The sequence below is a fragment of the Pleurodeles waltl genome, chromosome 7, assembly GCF_031143425.1.
Source record: "Pleurodeles waltl isolate 20211129_DDA chromosome 7, aPleWal1.hap1.20221129, whole genome shotgun sequence".
NCBI classification, from domain to species: Eukaryota; Metazoa; Chordata; class Amphibia; order Caudata; family Salamandridae; genus Pleurodeles; species Pleurodeles waltl.
This window is the reverse complement of record NC_090446.1, coordinates 174,625,614-174,643,417: the sequence shown is the minus strand read 5'-3', so window position 1 is coordinate 174,643,417 and position 17,804 is coordinate 174,625,614. Positions and strand designations below refer to the sequence as shown.

The 17,804-nt window shown below is 45.0% G+C and overlaps 1 protein-coding gene across 4 annotated transcripts in view; it reads right to left on the bottom strand.

The window, feature by feature from the left end:
* Positions 1–17,804, bottom strand: part of SLC35C2 (solute carrier family 35 member C2) — a 128,895-nt gene that overhangs the window by 79,494 nt on the left and 31,597 nt on the right. For 2 of the 4 annotated variants that reach the window (XM_069243492.1, XM_069243490.1), the window contains exons 2-4: positions 11,175–11,378; positions 10,673–11,020; positions 8,198–8,348 (exon numbers count right to left, since the gene is read on the bottom strand). In XM_069243492.1, the coding sequence (XP_069099593.1) occupies positions 8,198–8,348; positions 10,673–10,792 (271 nt within the window). In that variant the 5' untranslated portion in view covers positions 10,793–11,020; positions 11,175–11,378. Of the gene's footprint in view, positions 1–8,197; positions 8,349–10,672; positions 11,379–17,804 lie in introns of all 4 variants that reach the window. The other 2 variants (XM_069243489.1, XM_069243491.1) reach the window with 1 other exon arrangement.

Genomic DNA, 17,804 nt, shown 5'->3' with positions numbered 1-17,804 from the left:
ATGCAAGTGGTCCCTGTGTAAATTGTATCAGTGATTGGTTTATCCATGATTGGTATATATGATTTACTAGTAGGTCCCTGGTAAAGTGCACTAGGCACTAGAGGTGCCCAGGGCTTGTAAATTAAATGTTACTACTGAGGCTGCAAAGAACACAAAGTTCATGGAGGAATCATTGCATACAAATATTTCAGTTATATTAAATACTATTCATGCTGTAATGTTTTAATTAACCATAAATCAAATTCCATAAATGAATAAATCTTCAATCAGTGTGTAATTTGTTTCTGTTTTTTTTTTTTTTTTTTATATATGCACTAAAAGTATATTCATTTTTATACAAACGCCCTGGTGACCCGCTCTAGTCCCCAGTCCCTTTATATCCAAGGGACAGAAGGAGAGCACCAACCCTCCCGACTCTCCAACCACAAAAGGTTTGGGTCCTATATGCAGTCTTTCATACAATCAGAAATGACTCCTAATGGACTCCAGCAGCTCATGCGATAAATTGCGTCACGGAGAGTATAAGGTCGATGTTTCGGTCTCCCAAGGCTCAAACCGTCCATGAGACCATCTTCAGGACAATGTGTCAATAAATAACCCACATTAATAAACCGCTATACAACACTAAAAGGCAGCAGAAAACCAAACCACGCTGTACATGCAAGTGAATCGCCCACCTATAAGGCATCCCAAAAATCAACCCACATAAACCTCAGGGTAAAAAGTGCATTTCTCACATTGCCATAACATGGAACACCAAATTTACACCAAAAGTGTGTGTGTGTATATATATATATATATATATAAAGAATAACATCACCCACCAGTGCGCCTCAAACAACTGACGAAAGTTAAATACCCCCAAGCAAAGTGAACCAACTAATGTCCGAAACAAATTCCAAAAATAAAGCAACACAGCTTATTAATACTTGCTTCAACATAAGTGCACTAGAAAAGCACAGCTTAATCCTTTTCCTCCAGCACATCCAACTAAACAAAAAAATATACCAAGTCAAGAGTAAAGTTCTAACATCCTATCTACAGTAGCAGGACTCCCACAGAACCATGCTTACTGTTAGTCAGTTACTCCACTATCTACATGAAGACAAAATAAACAACACCAATCCATTAACCAGATTCCACTTAACACTCAACTTCAAGTCTCTATGGAACATAAATCCATTAGACACAAATATTACTTCACCACAGATACGTAAACTCCAGTCGGGCTCGAATCAATCATAAAGCTCAGGCGTGTAAAAAACAGTTCCTCTTAACCAAACGCCTGAAGGGCATAGCACCTTAGAAGTCACATGACTACTCCACACAACTGCGGCGGCAGTCTTCGAACAGAATATCTTTAATATTTAATTCCTAATCAGCCCTAGCATTCAATACAAAAAAAAATGGGCAACAATATGATGCAGTCAAACATCAAAGGAAGACAGATCTTATTAAACACAGGTATACAGTCCTTACTACCTTGGTGGTCGAATAGTCCCTTTTAACCAAATGCTTAGAAGGCCTTCGCCTTTTAAAATCACCTGACCAGTCCACAAAACTGCAGCCGCCATCTTGGAACTGGTCATCTTGGTACTAGTGAGCCTGCAGCACTGATTGTGCCACCCACATGAGCAGCCCTGTAAACATGTCTCACAACTGACACTGCAGTGTCTGTGTGTGCAGTTTTGCACTGCCAATTCAAACTGGCAAGTGTACCCACTTGCCAGGTCCAAGACTTCCCCTTTTACTACATGTAAGTCACCCCCTAAGGTAGGCCCTAGGTAGCCCCATGGGCAGGGTTCAGTGTATTTAAAAGGTAGGACATGTACTGTGTGTTTTACATGTCCCTATAGCGAAATCCTGCCAAATTTGTTTTTCACTATTGCAAGGTCTACCTCTCCCATAGGTTAACATGGGGACTGCCTTTAAATATCTTTTAAGTTCAGATTCCCATTGGGAGCAGATAGAGATGTGGAGTTTGGGGGTCTCTGAACTCACAGTTTAAAAATACATCTTTTGGTAGAGTTGGTTTTTAGATTGTCTGTTTGAAAATGCCACTTTTAGAAAGTGGGCAGTTTTGTGCTTAACCATTCTGTGCCTCTGCCTGCCTGTGGAATCCACATCTGGGTCAGACTGACAGCTGGACTGTTTGTGAATTTCCTCTAGACAGTGGCACAAAGGAAGCTGAGGTGTATCCTGCATATCCTGATGAGTCTTCCTGGGCTAGAGTGGGGAAGGAGGAGTTGATACCTGCACCTGACACAATGCAGTCTCCAACCACCTGGAGTGTGTCAGAGCCGGGCCTGGGCAAGGCAGGATCTTGTGAACAACAGAGACTTTCCTTTGAAGTTTGCCTACATCAAAGGCAGAAATGAGTATCAATAGTGGACCCAAAACCCCAGACTTTTATAACACTTCTGGATCAAGAGGAACCTCTGCCAAGAAGAAGAGCTGGAGGAGGAGTACTGCCCCTTGGCTGTGTGTGTGCTTTGCTGGGTTGGCCTGCAGTTGCTGCTTCTGCCTTAAAGAGGCCAGAGGCTGGACTTTGCTGTGTATCTTGATGGTGAAGTTTCTCCAAGGGCTTGAAGTAGAGCTTGCCTTTCTGCTGACTGCGCCGTGACCTGATGACGTTGCACGGAGCCGTGCCCTGCTTTGCACCACAGGCCTGGTCTCACTGACGTCGCTACCGGACGCCCTCACCGAGCCGCTGCTTACAGTTGACCTGTGGGTCCACACTATGCATCGCCTCACTCATACCACAGCTTTGGCATCCCCGATAACAACACTGTATTGACATGAACGGCGCTGCCCGCACCATGGCCTGAGGACACCACTCGTGAGGTACATGAAGCACCATCCCACACTGCAGCCCCGGTCCGCCAGCGCCATCGACTCCAGGATCATCTACAGACCCCCACCCCCAGGCTGCACTGTGACCTGTGGGCGCACCCATGGAGCCCGCACCACATTTTAATGCTGGCTTGGGCCTACCGATGACGGCGATTCAGCAACGATGACGCTTCCTTGCACCGCAACCTGGAGACACCGCATGTTGCACAGCCACGCTTCACACCGCAGCCCTGGTCTTACCGAAGCCGCGGGACGCTGTTGCGGAGCCAATGCCTACAATGTGACATGTGGGCACTGCACGTCACACATCCCGCTTTGCACCGCACCGCCGACGCCATCAGCAACAGCGCTCCTGACTTCGTCATCAGCTTGGAGTTTGATTTTCAACACTTGCGATTCAAGGGCCTGCCAACCCCTGCACCGACCTCCGGAAATGACGGCAGCGACGCTGCACTCTGATCTCATCGCAAGGATCACAACACCCTACATTTCCAAGGTACTGTTTGCAGGTGTTCCCGACACCATAGCTGGCCGTGACCCCGCCATTGGCCTGAACTGTTGGGTTTGTTGTTCACGAAGCCATGATAGCCCCAGACGAGGCTATCGACTTCAAGGAAGTAATTCTTGCAAAATTCATATCTTTATTACTGTATGTTGGATTTTTCTAATTTTGGTCTTGTTTTATATGGATAAACATTGGCTATTTTTCTAAAACTGTTCTGAGGTCACTGTATTACTGTGTGTTATGTGCAAATGCTTTACACATTGCTTCTGAGATAAGCCTGACTGCTCATGCCAAGCTACCAATGGGGTGGAATGGGTGATCTGAGCTGGGTATCTCCCTTGCCCTGACTAGAGTGAATGTCCCTACTTGGACAGGGTTTAAACCGACTGCCAACTAGAGACCACATTTCTAACAATGAATAAGAACTGAAATTAAACTGAGAAGAGACTGAAGACCTTAAAATTTGATGACCTTGTTTCATCTGATCAAGCAGTTAGTGGGCCTAAACCAGTGGCCTGATTCTCAAGTGACTTCTGTTTGCAATGTTGGGCTCATATGTGATCAGGAGCGAACTCTAACACCCCAGTTCAATAAGGTTTGCTTTTCTTAATCTTCTTCCCGTATATGGTCACTTAACTGTAGTTGAGGCGATTATTGGTCTGGCTTGAGCTGCTTTAATTCTTTTGAGCTTGGTCTCCCTTTTTACTACATCATACACCATCTCCGAATGGCTCACAACGCCACATCCTGTTTGAACTTCTATGCCAACTATCGATTCTGAGACATCTGGCCAAACTGCCGAGGCAACCTGTAGGCAGGACACAACTGGCTAGTAGGCATTTTGGACAAACTGAGGAGGGGTGGGGGGGCTGTGGGAAAGTACCATCTTGCCTGGCATGTTACCCCCCATATTTCACTGTATATATGTTGTTTTAGTCTATGTGTCACTGGGACCCTGCCAGGCAGGGCCCCGGTGCTCATAAGTATGTGCCCTGTATGTGTTCCCTGTGTGATGCCTAACTGTCTCACTGAGGCTCTGCTCCATAGGGAGCTCTGACAATTCTTACACAGGCCTGCCAGTGCAGCCTGAGTGAAATAACGTCCACATTATTTCACAGCCATTTACCACTGCACTTAAGTTACTTATAAGTCACCTATATGTCTAACCTTCACCTAGTGAAGGTTGGGTGCAAACTTACTTAGTGTGTGGGCACCCTGGCACTAGCCAAGGTGCCCCCACATCATTCAGGGCAAATTCCCCGGACTTTGTGATTGCGGGGACAGCATTACACGCGTGCACTGTACCTAGGTCACTACCTATGTACAGCGTCACAATGGTAACTCCGAACATGGCCATGTAACATGTCTAAGATCATGGAATTGTCACCCCAATGCCATTCTGGCATTGGGGTGACAATTCCATGATCCCCCGAGTCTCTAGCACTGAACCCGGGTACTGCCAAACTGCCTTTCTGGGGTCTCCACTGCAGCTGCTGCCAACCCCCCAGACAGGTTTCTGCCCTCCTGGGCTCCAGGCAGCCCTGGCTCAGGAAGGCAGAACAAAGGACTTCCTCTGAGAGAGGGTGTAACACCCTCTCCCTTTGGAAATAGGTGTGAAGGCTGGGGAGGAGTAGCCTCCCCCAGCCTCTGGAAATGCTTTGATGGGCACAGATGGTGCCCATCTCTGCATAAGCCAGTCTACATCGGTTCAGGGATCCCCCAGCCCTGCTCTGGCGCGAAACTGGACAAAGGAAAGGGGAGTGACCACTCCCCTGACCTGCACCTCCCAGGGGAGGTGCCCAGAGCTCCTCCAGTGTGTTCCAGACCTCTGCCATCCTGGAAACACAGGTGTCTGTGGCACACTGGACTGCTCTGAGTGGCCAGTGCCCGCAGGTGACGTCAGAGGCTCCTTCTGATAGGCTCTTACCTCTCTTGGTAGCCAATCCTCCTCCCTAGGTAGCCAAACCTCCTTTTCTGGCTATTTAGGGTCTCTGCTTTGGGGATCTCACCAGATAACGAATGCAAGAGCTCATCAGAGTTCCTCTGCATCTCCCTCTTCACCTTCTGCCAAAGGATCGACCGCTGACTGCTCAGGACGCCTGCAAAACCGCAACAAAGTAGCAAGACGACTACTAGCAACCTTGTATCGCTTCATCCTGCCGGCTTTCTCAACTGTTTCCAGGTGATGCATGCTCTGGGGGTAGCCTGCCTCCTCTCTGCACCAGGAGCTCTGAAGAAATCTCCCGTGGGTCGACGGAATCTTCCCCCTGCAACCGCAGGCACCAAAAGACTGCATCACTAGTCCTCTTGGTCCCCTCTCAGCACGACGAGCGTGGTCCCTGGAACTCGGCAACTCTGTTCAAGTGATTCCCACAGTCCAGTGACTCCTTAGTCCAAGTTTGGTGGAGGTAAGTCCTTGCCTCCCCACGCTAGACTGCATTGTTGGGTACCGCGTGATTTGCAGCTGCTCCGGCTCCTGTGCACTCTTCCAGGATTTCCTTCGTGCACAGCCAAGCCTGGGTCCCAGACACTCCTTCCTGCAGTGCACAACCTTCTGAGTTGTCCTCCGGCGTCGTGGGACTCCCTTTTGTGACTTCGGGTGGACTCCGGTTCACTTTCCTTCCAAGTGCCTGTTCAGGTACTTCTGCGGGTGCTGCCTGCTTCTGTGAGGGCTCCCTGACTTGCTGGGCGCCCCCTCTGGCTCCTCCTCCAAGTGGCGACATCCTGGTCCCTCCTGGGCCACAGCAGCACCCAAAAACCTCTACTGCAACCCTTGCAGCTAGCAAGGCTTGTTTGCGGTCTTTCTGCGTTGGAACACCTCTGCAAGCTTCATCGCGACGTGGGATATCCGTCCTCCAAAGAAGAAGTTCCTAGCTCTCTTCTTTCTTGCAGAACTCCAAGCTTCTTCCAACAGGTGGCAGCTTCCTTGCACCCTCAGCTGGCATTTACTGGGCTCCTGCCCACTCTCGACACTGTCGCGACTATTGGACTTGGTCCCCTTGTCTTACAGGTACTCAGGTCCGGAAATCCACTGTTGTTGCATTGCTGGTGTTTGTTCTTCCTGCAGAATCCCCTTATCACGACTTCTGTGCTCTCTGGGGGTAGTAGGTGCACTTTACACCTACCTTTCAGGGTCTTGGGGTGGGCTATTTTTCTAACCCTCACTGTTTTCTTACAGTCCCAGCGACCCTCTACAAGCTCACATAGTTTTGGGGGTCCATTCATGGTTCGCATTCCACTTTTGGAGTATATGGTTTGTGTTGCCCCTATACCTATGTGCTCCTATTGCAATCTACTGTAACTTTACATTGCTTGCATTACTTTTCTTGCTATTACCTGCATAATTTTGGTTTGTGTACATATATCTTGTGTATATAACTTATCCTCATACTGAGGGTACTCACTGAGATACTTTTGGCATATTGTCATAAAAATAAAGTACCTTTATTTTTAGTACTTCTGTGTATTGTGTTTTCTTATGATATTGTGCATATGACACCAGTGGTGTAGTAGGAGCTTTACATGTCTCCTAGTTCAGCCTAAGCTGCTTTGCCATAGCTACCTTCTATCAGCCTAAGCTGCTAGAAACACCTCTTCTACACTAATAAGGGATAACTGGACCTGGCACAAGGTGTAAGTACCTCTGGTACCCACTACAAGCCATACAGGGGGGAGAAAGAAAATAATGCATCACTGCAGTGCGGGCCAGTTTTGTTGCTGGGGACATGCTGGCCACGTTCCCACTAGCAGCGCTTTTAAATAAACAATGCAAAAACAAGTCAGTGAGATAATTTTGATGTTTGAGAAGTGGGTGTAAATTCTTTTGCATATGCTGGCAGCTTTGTAGCTGCTACGTAGTCTGGTGCTTTGAACAGGGTGTGGAGCGCTCGGAGGGACCAGAAGGGTGGTGTAAGATTCAATCACAGAACCTAGTGAACATAGGTTTAGACTTGATTTTTAATTTTTTGTACATGTCAGTTGTTTGGGTTGTGGTTTTACCATTTATGTATTGTCTTTGCTAGGTTGTGCGGTGCAGTGGTTGTAATCGTTATTGATAAGTCTATATGGGTGATGTTGATGGTTCAGTAATAGGTACGTTCACCCTGTAAATGTTTATGAGAGGTGTTACTTAGGTACCTTTGGGCTATATTTAGAATCTCAGTGGATGGAATACTCCGTCACAAATGTGACAGACATCCCGTCTGCCATATTTCGAACTCCATAGGGTTATAATGGGATCGTAATACGGCAGATGGGATATCCGTCACGTTTGTGGCAGAGTATTCCCGTCGGTCAAGATCTAAATCAGGCCCAAAGTCTTTAAGAGGTAATAGCTATAGATCGGATAAATGAGTGCTTATCTGGTATTCTGAAGGAGGAGAGGCAGAGTTTAGGGCCCTAGGCCCTCCGCATGCCATAACCGGTCCAATCAGGCAGTACCCATAAACAGGCACCATTTACCTGTGCACCTGGGCTTTACACACTAGAGCCTCAGTTTATAAGAGGGAGCTCTTGTGAACAGGTGACCATAATCAATGAGTACTCTACAAATTAAAACATTTTAAACCAGGTCAAAGTGACATGTTAAATTCTGTGTCTGCTTCTGGTGAAAATTATCTTGGTCAAAGCCATACTTTCCGCTCACTGAGGTGCTATGGATCACCAAAACTTTGTAGCTTATACTAGTTACAAATCACTAAATGCTTAGTCGAGCTATGCAGTGTTAGGTACCAGACATTACTGAACAGAGTTTGGTGAGACCCGAGTAGATGACAGGAGGCCTTTTTTGTCCACCCACACATACGCACAAATATACATAACTGCAATTATAGTACTTACCTGTCGGAGCCACTCTTTTCAGATATTCAGACCATGGTAGGACAATCCTTGACCTCTTGTTATAACATGCCATTGCCACTCTGCTCAGTGCTGACATTCCAAAAATCATAACTAGATGCACAAGAGTCATGAAGAGGGGAAAATGAAAACTCTGGGAATAAAACACAAAAGAACATATTTACCATTTGCCACGGCTCGAAAGTGCAGAGATTTCAGCTATCTTCCATAGTCATACCTCACCCTCTTCCCCCACCCTTACACTGCTTGGAAAACATGCAGGCGAAACCTGGTAAATTCTTTGTGGGCTGGTAGGGTGTACCTATTAAGCAACCAGATTGGCTCTTTTGCATGGGATACTTTAGAGTGTTCCACCCAAAAAATATTTCTCTTGGTTTGGTGGGTACAGTTTGGCATGCAGGTATGAAAAAAGCAGGAAAGCGACACACACTGGATGTGTGTTGGTGTCCAATAAGCATGATGCAAGTAATTAGACTGAGTTAACTGCAGCCTTTGCTTTCCTCAACACCTGCTTCACAAATCTCAAACACCACTCCCACGGCTTCTCTGGCAACTCACCCTCCTCCCTGGCCTCCCACTACTCTTTAGGCACCCCAGTACCTGGCTATGTACCCTGAAGCATGTCAATGTCTTAGAAGCAGTGTGTACATATTTCCTGCACCACTTGGCAGTAGCCAGCAGCACATAGTCCGTTTTCTTTGGTAGACGTGTACCTAGCTGCCATTCCAGCACACTGACTCTGCTCGTCATCCTTAATACCTCCCCTTTTCCAGGTCAATCCCCTCCCCTAGTCATTTCATCAGGCATTGTAATTGAGCAGCAGCGTAACACAGTTCATAATTAAGGTTCACCAGTCACAGGCGCATACAGCTTTTATAACACTATCCATCTACTACCATTGCCGCATATCAGTGATGAAAGGATAAACCTCAGTTATCTGAACAATGACGACTTAAAAATTACAGGGAGAGCTACAAAGAAATACAATAGTCTGGATAAGACTAACATTTTCAAGACCGCCTCTGCCAAATTGCCCTAGACAAGATCATTTTCTGTGAGGTAGATATGCACCTCCGAATATTTTATGGTGTCCTACTTCCACTGTAATTGCGTATCTGACAGCAGACATGTCTGTTCATTCCCTAAGGTTGACAGTTGGTACAAACGAGATTTGTCTCAGTAAACAGTTAGGCCTGCAACTTGACCAAATTAGTTTAAAAGCCACATCAAGGGACAGCCCCAGCTTCTGCTTTAAGGTAGATCACAAGTCTTCCACATATAGCAAGATTAGGTGGGTCTGCTCTTCTACTGTTATTCACCATGTTGGGCCTTTTGGACACAATAAACAGGCCAGTGTAAAGATTATAGGGGGAGGGGGACATCAGATACCAGTCTGCCCATACAGACCCTTGAAACTAGATTTCAATACATAAGATTTATAAATCCCAACCACTGCAGGCCCATACCCATCTTCCACAGTGCGGCCATGAGGTAGGGCCACCCAGCGTCAGAAATAATTTAATTTTCAAGAAGGCCACGCAGTTATGGCTCTCCCATTTAATAATGCTTCGGTTAAATTCTTAGCTGATAAGCACCTAAACTACCCTTCAATAGCGGACATAAAAAAAAGAGCTGCGACATCGACATCACAATATGCGTGGGTGGAGGATTCTATCGTCTCACAGTTTGGCCACCTGTATAACCTGGAGTTTACACATCCCATTGTGGCTGTGGTTAACAGTTCTAGAAAACTTGTTTTTGGTGTATATGTCCGGTTCGAGAAAGAGAGAAAGACTGAGCGAGAAAACATCACGTGAAGTGTCAGAGTAGACAGCAAAGGAAGACTTGAAGAATGAAGCAGTACTGAATCACTTAACGGTACAGAGAAGGTCACGATAAAGGTGCATGCACAAATATGCGGGGGCCCAAGTAGCAGGATGATACAGGGTTGCACTGTGTGGCTAAAAGCATGGAATGCAGCCGCTGAGCAGAGAATACTGTGGTACAATTAGGTTTTGACAAAAGTGTGGTTCTTTGACAATGCTGGCTCTAGCATCCGGCATTAGAAAGCACACTGTTAATAATGAGCTGTGTGTCATGCAAGTATTAAAAAAAAAAAAACAGTAACGCAATGCTTGGAAGGGGTGAAGTCCGGCTGAGTATATGTGAGGCACCATTGTAGATCTGAAAGCTGTTGCAAGTTCTTGAATAACATATTATGCAGGTATAGAACGTAAGGCAGAAGTGTTTAAATACCCTTCTGCTGGAGCAACAAAAGAATACACTGTACAGCATTTTGGTTCAATGGCAGAGGATAAAGTGCTCCATTTCTAGAAAAGCATAAGTTGAACATGTCACTGAATACATTTATGAATGTTGCTGCACTGGTAAAGAACTAAAGCTTTCTCCTTGGGTACCACAGCACCTTACAGGCAACTGCAGGCAGTGAGTAGGTACCTTCAGCAGCCATTTGTTGTAAAAGGTGATTCCAATGGAGAAGCAGTAGTAGAATAGAACCAATCCCAATGTCAAGATTGCCTTTCTCAGGAATCCGTAGCATAGTGCCTTTTTCCCCATCAGTAACGATCACTTCTGGAATCTTAGCTCCCTTCAGGTCACCGTAGCATGCAATCTCCGGAAACACAGTGCACCCTGGGTTCCCAGGTTCTCCGCTTGTGTGAAGGGGATAAACCAACAACCCTGAGCAGCTCCTTTGCCTGGTATTCGAGAAGGTTGAGACTGCTGTGTTATTGCTTAGTGCCTGCCTGCAAGCTATGGCTCTGGAATGATAGACAGGGATCCGCACTGTAAAGAAATATTGAAATATTAGTTTAGTTTGCATGTCCAGATCTTGTTTATACAGCTGCTTCATCAGCAAGTAAATAGTTCCTCCAGTTTTAATGGTGGAGTGCAAGGGAGATGATATAGCAATGTTTGGGTTCAGACGATTCAGAAGTACCTGGCATATAGTCTGCCAGAAAACACAGGTATAGCATGTGTCCACAATGCTGTAGGATGACGACCACAAGGTGCAGGTTCAGCTCTTTTCTGATGTGTAGCTATGCTGTTTGTGCTTGGACTGGAGTCGTTTGCTGCCACGTTGGTTTGGACCACTTGCAGAATGCCATGTGTGGAACACCATGAGCTGCCTCTTCTCAAAGCTCTAAAGGAAAAAATATATATATATATTTGTTAGTACCTCAGAGAAAAGGCTAACTTTCCTGGTTGATACATTGGTACAGTAAGAGTTAGTAAGAAATTATGCAGCAGAACACTCTGTAGGAGAGAATGAGCCAGTGTTATCCAGGGAGCAAAATTACTGCTCGTTTATGACTGAGAAATACTTAGCCCTTGTGATTGAAAAAAAGTTACAATACCAAAGTATAAAGAAATACACCGCATGCTTGCAATGTGTGCTTGCACACCTGACAGTAAAGGTGAGATAATCACTTTAAAAAAAGGCTCATCTATATTTCTCAAACATAGGTGTGCCTATTCTAAACAAAAACAAACAAGATCTCTCTCAGCCTTGCTTACTTCGCCAAGCCTCACTGTTGCAATTCTTCAATACAATTCTATTCACCGCCCCCACTTTAATCTCCTCGTCTTTCTAGTTCTTTCATTTCCCTTTACATTTATTCTCAACTCTCTTTGCCAACCCAGTCTTAATAATTCTAGTGGAATAATATAACTAGGGGTGTGCAAAATTCAACTATTTTCCTTTTGCATAATTGCACAAAAATTTTGGAAAAGTAAGCAAAATGCAAATCTGGCATTTAGTGCTACATTTCAGTACAAAATACGTTGTAACACATGCATTATAAGCTTAAAACAAAAGTGTTTCAAAAGTGTTTCCAACAACAGTCGTTTGCATTCTGTTCGTTCACATTGTTCCTGTGACTCCAAGATAGGTTATTTATCCAAACGGACTTGAACTTGCACAATATGTTGTAACTAAAACTTGGCTCAGACCTGGTAGTTATGCTATTGCTTTGAATGTATTTTAAGCAACTCGCTGAGTCTACGTGCTGGAACAGGGGCCACGAGCTCTTTTTAACAGACCTTGAAGCAATTGCACCATTAGTGGCAATTTTCTGTCTCATTTATTTCACTGCTCAATTTCTTGTTGCCTACTGCATGTGATATGGATCTTATTTCTTGCTCAGTGCAAGTCCACCTCATGAATCCCAAATGTCCTGGCCAGGGGAAGCTGTAACAAAAGACCATGGTCCATGAATCAGGACGTGGGGTCGCTGTAGTTCAAGCACATCTTAGCTTTGTGGCAAAAAGTTCTCACAGGCAATGTTATTTAGTTTTAAAAAAAACATGCCAAGCACACAGTCATTTAAAAGTATACTTTTAGTATACTTAAAAACATGTCAAGCACACAGTCATTTAAAAGTATACTTTTAGTATACTTCTTATGGCTTAAAGCAATTTAATTTGTTAGTTGCAGAGTCCTTTAAAAATTCTTGCTCGCTAGTGGTCAGTTCTGCCTTTTTCTGTTTCAGAGCAGTGACTAACTACTGTACTATCCCATGTTGCTTTCTGTATCTGCTGCTGTGATGGACACTGTTAGAAATGGGGTTTTTGGTTGGCAGTCAGGTTACCCTCTGTCCAAGCAAAAACCCTCACTCTAGTCAGGGTAAGTCACACACAATCCAAGGTTATCCTGTGCCCACCCTCTGGTAGCTTGACACGAGCAGTCTGGCTTAACTTAGAAGGCAATGTGTAAAGTATTTGTGCAATAAATCATACAATACCACCATATAGCACCACAAAAATACACCACACAGTGTTTAGAAAAATATATAATATTTATCTGGATAATTGCTGGTCAAAACGAATAAAGTTGCAATGTGAATTTGTAGAGATATCATTGAAAAGAGATATAAAGTGTCTTAAGTCTTTAAAAATTAAACAAAGTCTCTTTCAAGCACAAAGTACCTGGTTTGGAGTGGAAAATCTCCTCAGAGGGCCACAGAAGAAGAGATACGTGGATAAATGGTGTGTGCGTTGATTTCTCCCCAGCACACATGGACTTGCGTCGTTATTTTTCACGCGGGGAAGTCGTGCGTCGTTTTCAGGCGCGCGGACAGTCTCTTTCTGTGGATCGAGGGGATTACCAGATGTCCCGGGTCTGTGCGTGGATTCTCCTGCTTGTTTTCCAGCTGCGCGTCGTTCTGCGGGGCTGCGCGTCGAAGTTTCGCTCTCACGGCAGGCGTTGCGTCGATTTCTCCTCTGGAAGTCGGGCGGCGTTGTCCTTGCGAGGCCGTGCGTCGAAGTTCCGGTTGTCCCGAAGGCGTCGCGTCGATCAGCGTCGGTGTGCGGCGTTTTTCTCGCCGCAGAACAAGCTGTGCGTCGAAAATTTTGCCGCACGAAGCGTCCAAGTGAAAAAGAGAAGTCTTTTTGGTCCTGAGACTTCAGGGAACAGGAGGCAAGCTCTATCCAAGCCCTTGGAGAGCACTTTCACAGCCAGACAAGAGTTCAGCAAGGCAGCAGGGCAACAGCAAGGCAGCAGTCCTTTGCAGAAAGCAGCCAGGTGAGTCCTTTAGGCAGCCAGGCAGTTCTTCTTGGAAGGATGCAGGTTCTGGTTCAGGTTTCTTCTCCAGCAAGTGTCTGATGAGGTAGGGCAGAGGCCCTGTTTTATACCCAAATGTGCCTTTGAAGTGGGGGAGACTTCAAAGAGTGGCTAAGAAGTGCACCAGGTCCCCTTTCAGTTCAATCCTGTCTGCCAGGGCCCCAGTAGGGGGTGTGGCAGTCCTTTGTGTGAGAGCAGGCCCTCCACCCTCCCATCCCAGGAAGACCCATTCAAAATGCAGATGTATGCAAGTGAGGCTGAGTACCCTGTGTTTGGGGTGTGTCTGAGTGAATGCACAAGGAGCTGTCAACTAAGCCCAGCCAGACGTGGATTGTAAGGCACAGAAAGATTTAAGTGCAAAGAAATGCTCGCTTTCTAAAAGTGGCACTTCTAGAATAGTAATATTAAATCCAACTTCACCAGTCAGCAGGACTTGATATTACCATTCTGCCCATACTAAATATGACTTTCCTACTCCTTTCAGATCAGCAGCTACCACTACAATACTGTATGAGGGCAGCTCCAATGTTAGCCTATGAAGGGAGCAGGCCTCACAGTAGTGCAAAAACGAATTTAGGAGTTTTACACTACCAGGACATGTAAACTACACAGGTACATGTCCTGCCTTTCGCCCACACAGCACCCTGCTCTAGGGGTTACCTAGGGCACACATTAGAGGTGACTTATATGTGGAGAAAGGGGAGGTTTAGGCTTGGCAAGTACTTTTAAATGCCAAGTCGAGGTGACAGTGAAACTGCACACACAGGCCTTGCAATGGCAGGCCTGAGACAAGGAAAAGGGGCTACTTAAGTGGTTGGCACAACCAGTGCTGCAGGCCCACTAGTAGCATTTAATCTACAGGCCCTAGGCACATAGAGTGCACATTACTACAGACGTATAAGTAAATTAAATAGTCCAATCAGGTATGATTCAAGGTTACCATGTTTTAAGGGAGAGAGCATATGCACTTTAGCACTGGTTGGCAGTGCTAAAGTGCGCAGAGTCTAAAAGCCAGCAAAAGCAGTGTCCAAAAAGTGGAGGGAGGCAGGCAAAAAGTTAGGGATGACCACTCTAAGGCTGTCAGGTCTAACAGACACCTTTAGTCATTTCTTTGTTTCTGCCTTTTCGCTGTGGGTGTTTTAGGCTGGCAGGTGTCGGCGTTTTGCTGTAGCATTCCGTTCCACCCACGTTCCTGACATTTGGTTCAGGAAAGCTACAATATGCCCTTTCTCATAAAATGTAACTAAACCTAGAAGCAATTCCATTTGTTATCTTCATTTCACTCGGACTGTCACTGTGTAGAAGTTGTTATATCTGTCGCAATCGGTGCACTACTCATTATTAACCATCACTCTTCTTTTCCTGTGTATGTTTACATTCACACTCTTGGACTCGCCCACCCTCTGTAAGGTTCTGCTGCTTTTAGTATTTTTATGTTCACCTTTCTCCCCTCTGTCTCCGACTCTTTCTGACACACTTTCAACCTTTCCTTCATTATCTGTTACTTGATCTATTTCTGCTACAGCCCCCTCTCCATGCTCATTTTCCCTGCCACTGTTTACCATTCGCTATAATATGTTATGAGTAAATCTGCCATCCTACCTTTTATCCCATACCTTTCTGCTGAGTCCTTCTCAGACCTTTTCTCTGGCACATGTCATATGTGTAGCAAGCTGCCCATGCTTGTGAAACCCTCTACTAATAGAGACGCACTGTAGCCAGCTCTTTTCACTAAACACATTTCCTGCAGCTGGCAAGTTATTGCTTGCTGTTTATCTCGATATGAACTGCAGGTCACACATTTGAATCATGGTAACTTGCCCTTCGGAGGCTCGTAAGTACTCTTGAACTGGGTAACAGTAAAGCATATTTAGAGTGCTTTGAAATGTAGTATGAGGCGCTATATAAAAACATCCAGTTATTCAAGCGTATTTCCCTCAAATGCTGAAAGATTACTTTGTTAAACACCGTGTCCTCATTCTTAAATTTTCTCTGTTAAACAGAGAGGTATTCTTTTGCTTAGTGTCTCGGACTGCGTAGAGAGCTACATTCTATACTCATAATAAAGTTTTGCAGTGAATCCTAGTTTGTTTTAATGGGATACTTGCCTTTGACTTGCAGACTCGTGCCTCTGTCACCTAGTGACTTTTACCCTACTTAGCTTGCTCTGTTTTAGCACATTTATTTAATTACATCTTTCAAAATGGCTGCCTTGTTTTTAGTTAGGCCGATGTTTTAGTTTGCGTTATCAGTGCCACCGCGCTAAGGCGTCAATATCAAGCGGCATAGATAAACAAACTGTAGGTGTTCACATTAGGTACTTTCACATTAGGTACGCTGCTATCAATGCTGCACGTTGCCTTGACGCTGACCCAGTCTTCGTGTCCCTATGGAGTCTGAGCTAGAGATCTCATTCCAAGGTAACAAGGGTTAGAGGCTCTTCTCATGGACATGGCATTGGCAGATTAGGTTTAACACATCTAGTTCTCTTTTAGGTAGGATATATTTCACATCCCATGTCATTTCACGATATTGCAAGATTGTGGGGGCTTTGTATTAATAACTCTTGTCTTTACCATTCTGTCTCTTGCACTGTTCATTATCCTAATCATTGCAGCCCAAGCAACTTATTCCAGATTGCAGTTTTGCTAAATAAAACCTATTGAAGCTTTACTGCATCTTCTTCATTGCCTGTGTTTGATTGAGACATGGTGTTTATGTGAAAAAGGGGTAATCTCTGTTTAACCACAACACTTCCTGAGATGTCACACTCTTGAGTCCATGTGTAAAGGCTGCCACAAATCACCTTTTACTGTTTGGGTTTTTGGTGAGGTGCTGCTTGTGAGCTGGGAGGGTTGGGACGACAGTTGCAATTTGTTGTAGGATTGGCATAGTCGCCTACAAACATAAGTACTGTCATCCTTAAACCAGCAGTCTTGCCTAGAGAAAGAGTAAACATACGACAGTTTCACCCTTTAAATTCTAATACTTGTAGTTTTTGAATGTGAAAATACTGAGCTGAAATTTACAGAAAGTGAAGCCAAAAAATATTGCTGATATGGAATCCTGCAACCTGTACACAATTTAAAATGCATGGGAGAAAGCAGTTAAAGATTCTGGAGTAAGTACCTTATGAAATGCACCACTTTAGTTGTTTTTAAAAGCCACAACCACTTTAAATGTTTAAAAGTCCTGTGCGGTGGCCACTGGAATTGTGTCAAGAAAAGACAAAAATTATGAAGCAGGGTTGAGCAATTTGTGTGGCAAGAAAAGTCCTGTTATCAATTTACAACGCCAATAGCTCTAACTCAAGCAAATGTAGAACTCATTTCATTGCAAATGCTTGTACATCCAAGTTATACCTGCTGGGAGTACAAAAGTGCCTTTGTCATAATATATTTTTGTGGCAGGTATGGATGATGAGCTCAAGAAGAGTCCTTGAGGATCTCATAAATGTAAATCTGAAACCTTAATTGGTCCTAGTGCTTCGTTTAATCTTAAAGGAGTGTCAAGTATAGGTGGGCAAAACAATTCTGCTCCGCCAGCAGGGTTCTGAGTTTTGCTCATTCCACACTCCGCTTGGAGTTCTGGCAAAACTCAGCCAACCGCCGTGTGGCGGAGGTTCTCCTCGTGTACAACTCTCCAGCGTTAAGTTGCGGAGTGAGAATTTGCATCCCCTAAAGCGATTATTTATTACTAGAACCCCTCCCAGAGAGATTTCCCAATGCTGGTGTTTGCGGCAGGTCACAACGATTCACGTTGACAAAACTGCAGCTCAAGTACAAAATCTACACATCAGCAAAAAAGAAGCAGCCTCTTCTGGCACACTGAATGGTGCAGTTCTCACCGATCTTAACAGCATGGAACAAGCTCCTGGTTCTCAAAATCAGCACACATAGCTCGATATGCCCAAATTCCACCCACTCGCAGAACACCAAAAAGTTTTTATATAACTCCGCTGAATTTCACGGAATGAAACTCCACAAGTTCCACCCAGGACAAGTGTCA